Source organism: Astyanax mexicanus, chromosome 12, assembly GCF_023375975.1.
Source record: "Astyanax mexicanus isolate ESR-SI-001 chromosome 12, AstMex3_surface, whole genome shotgun sequence".
Classification (NCBI taxonomy): Eukaryota; Metazoa; Chordata; class Actinopteri; order Characiformes; family Acestrorhamphidae; genus Astyanax; species Astyanax mexicanus.
This window is the reverse complement of record NC_064419.1, coordinates 49,721,034-49,723,533: the sequence shown is the minus strand read 5'-3', so window position 1 is coordinate 49,723,533 and position 2,500 is coordinate 49,721,034. Positions and strand designations below refer to the sequence as shown.

Sequence of the window (2,500 nt, the reverse complement as noted above, 5' to 3'; positions counted from 1 at the left end):
GAATTACTGGGTAAAGTATATAAACACTGATGTGTTATTCACACAAATAACACAGGAATGAACTGCATGCTGTTCCTAGCCCTGTTAGTTATCTCCTATCTGACGAGACGGCTTCGCTGCTCGGCTTCAGCTCTGCTCTGTCTGTGGGTGGTCCCAAGCCAAGGTGGGTGGGTCATGAATACTAATTCACGGGTTGATGTAGACACGGTGCTTTTTCTTATGTGCTCCTTTATAGTGTGAATGACTAAGTATTGAGTATTCATTTGCAATGTAGGAAAACCAGTAGTGTACTGTAATACTACAGCTTTCAGACTAAAAGAACAAATCGTAAAGAACGCTGAGTGCATTTGATAACATAAAGGAGATAATACAGATACGCACCAGAAGACTTCTGCGCAGCGGCTGCACTGAACTCTGCGAGCTCGGGGCTCCTGCACCTTTATGACTATGGGACAGTCTGCACCAGGACACAACTGCAGCTGGAAATGACTCTACACACAAAAAGAAGGTATGTTAAAGTACACTGTGTGCTTATTTTAAGTAGAATAAAGCTGATTTTGGTGTTAGTTCTCTGTTTATGTACCTCTACGTAGTCCCTGAAGAGGTAGCGTCTGTATTTTTCCTTCAGTTCCTCGCTGGGCAGCAGCGGCAGCACGAAATCCTCCGGCATCCTCAGAGAACAGTCCTGCGCCATGCACGAGATCCCTGCACACATCAAAACACATTACAATACACGCATACACATATTAAAACTTCAACATATACTGCACTTTAGAGGTGGGTTTAGCGCTGCAACAACTAATCAATTAAATCGCTTATTAAAATAAAAGATGTAACTGATTTAAAGTTGAATAACACATATTTATTACATTAATAAAATGTAAAATGCATGTAAGAATCTAACTGCGTCTCACAGCTCGAGTTTATGAAGCGTTTATGCCCAATATAACCTTATATAACACCTTAGCTAATCTGGCCAATTGTCTCCCGCATTCAGCTGGTGCTACTCAGCTGTACATCGCCCCCCCATCACTAGTGATGCTCCAACACCAGGAGGGTTAAGAAGACTAGCACACGCCTCCTCCGACACATGTGAAGTCAGACTCCGCCTCTTTTTGAGCTGCTGATGCTTTATAATTGCCAAGTAGCATGACAGCGCTAACGCTCGGAGAAAAGCGCCTATAGCGACTTGGTTCTGATACGTCAGCTCACAGATGCAGCCTTGTGCTGATCCACATCACCCTAGGAGTGATGAGGGGAAAGAGAGAGCGCCATCTGCTGTACTCACCCATGAAATGTACTTTCTGTTGGGCAGATAATACCTGGGCTCTAACAGGCTGCGAAATCTGACATGTTCCACCACACAGAGTAGTTGGTCGTCAAGTATGATAAAGTTGAGCAACTTTTCTGTGACGGATTTAACCTTTGGGCTAAATCTGTCTTTTTTACAATGCCTTATTTTGAGTCTGCTGCCTAATGGTGTCCTCCTGTTTCTTTGCTAGCACAATCTACAGGTATTTTGTGATTTTGAAACCTCTATAAGTGTTTTATTAAATGTATTGTTTTATAAGATGCTGAAATAGTTCCACCCCTCGGGAAGCTGATTTTAAGTTCATGTTTATTCAGTCAGCGGGGGGGTTCAGGGTAAACTGTGGAACTGGAATTCGGATCAGTGACGTGTTTTATGTTAACATTACAGTGGGTTTATTTTCCAGCTCAAGATGTGGACTGGAATATGGATTGGTAAGTAAATCGGCTGCACTTGCCTGATATTAATGATATCCTGATATCTAGTATCGCAAAATAGTGTGTTTTTCCTGTTTCCCACCCCAAGGTCTAGTACCCCCTCTTAAAAGGTGCTGTTGCAATATTGTAAAATCAATATTGGTTTACTTTATGTCAGTATTGTTAATGTTATGGCTGTATGTTATTATGTATATACTAGGGGTGTGACGAGACCCTAATCTCACGAGACGAGACGAGACACGATAGTGGGTTCACGAGAACGAGACGAGACGAGATTTAAAAATAAAATTTTAAAGAAAATGTAAAAAATTTAAAATGGCCTGAAAACTAGAGTTTTATTTGACAAAATCATATAACTCATACTTAACAGACTGGTTTCTCTCACACATTGATTTTATACGAAATAGAAATAAAAATAAGATTAAAAAATTAAAATAAAACTTTTCTAGGTCTTATATAGAGCAAACAATAAGTGCAAACCACAACCAGTCATATTAAGACTAGGGTTTGTGTTGTTTCTCCTAAATCTCTTGTAATTTAACTATGCAGAACCATAACCAGTCATATTAAGACTATGCTTGAAGTGAAACAGAGACAGAACATGTTTTTAAATACAGTACAGAGCTAAGGGATTAGTACAGCTACCTATGAAACAGTCACGTGTAGGATTTACTTACAGTGTTTATATATGGTTTGTATCTTGTTGGTCACTCTGTTACCGTTTATTGTTTCCACTGGAGCCAAAATGCAGCCA

The 2,500-nt window shown here is 40.1% G+C and overlaps 1 protein-coding gene across 2 annotated transcripts in view; it reads right to left on the bottom strand.

The window, feature by feature from the left end:
- arih2 (ariadne homolog 2 (Drosophila)) overlaps positions 1–2,500 on the bottom strand; it is a 28,074-nt gene that overhangs the window by 12,335 nt on the left and 13,239 nt on the right. For both annotated transcript variants that reach the window (XM_049485616.1, XM_049485615.1), the window contains exons 6-7: positions 584–705; positions 382–491 (exon numbers count right to left, since the gene is read on the bottom strand). In XM_049485616.1, the coding sequence (XP_049341573.1) occupies positions 382–491; positions 584–705 (232 nt within the window). The remainder of the gene's footprint in view (positions 1–381; positions 492–583; positions 706–2,500) is intronic.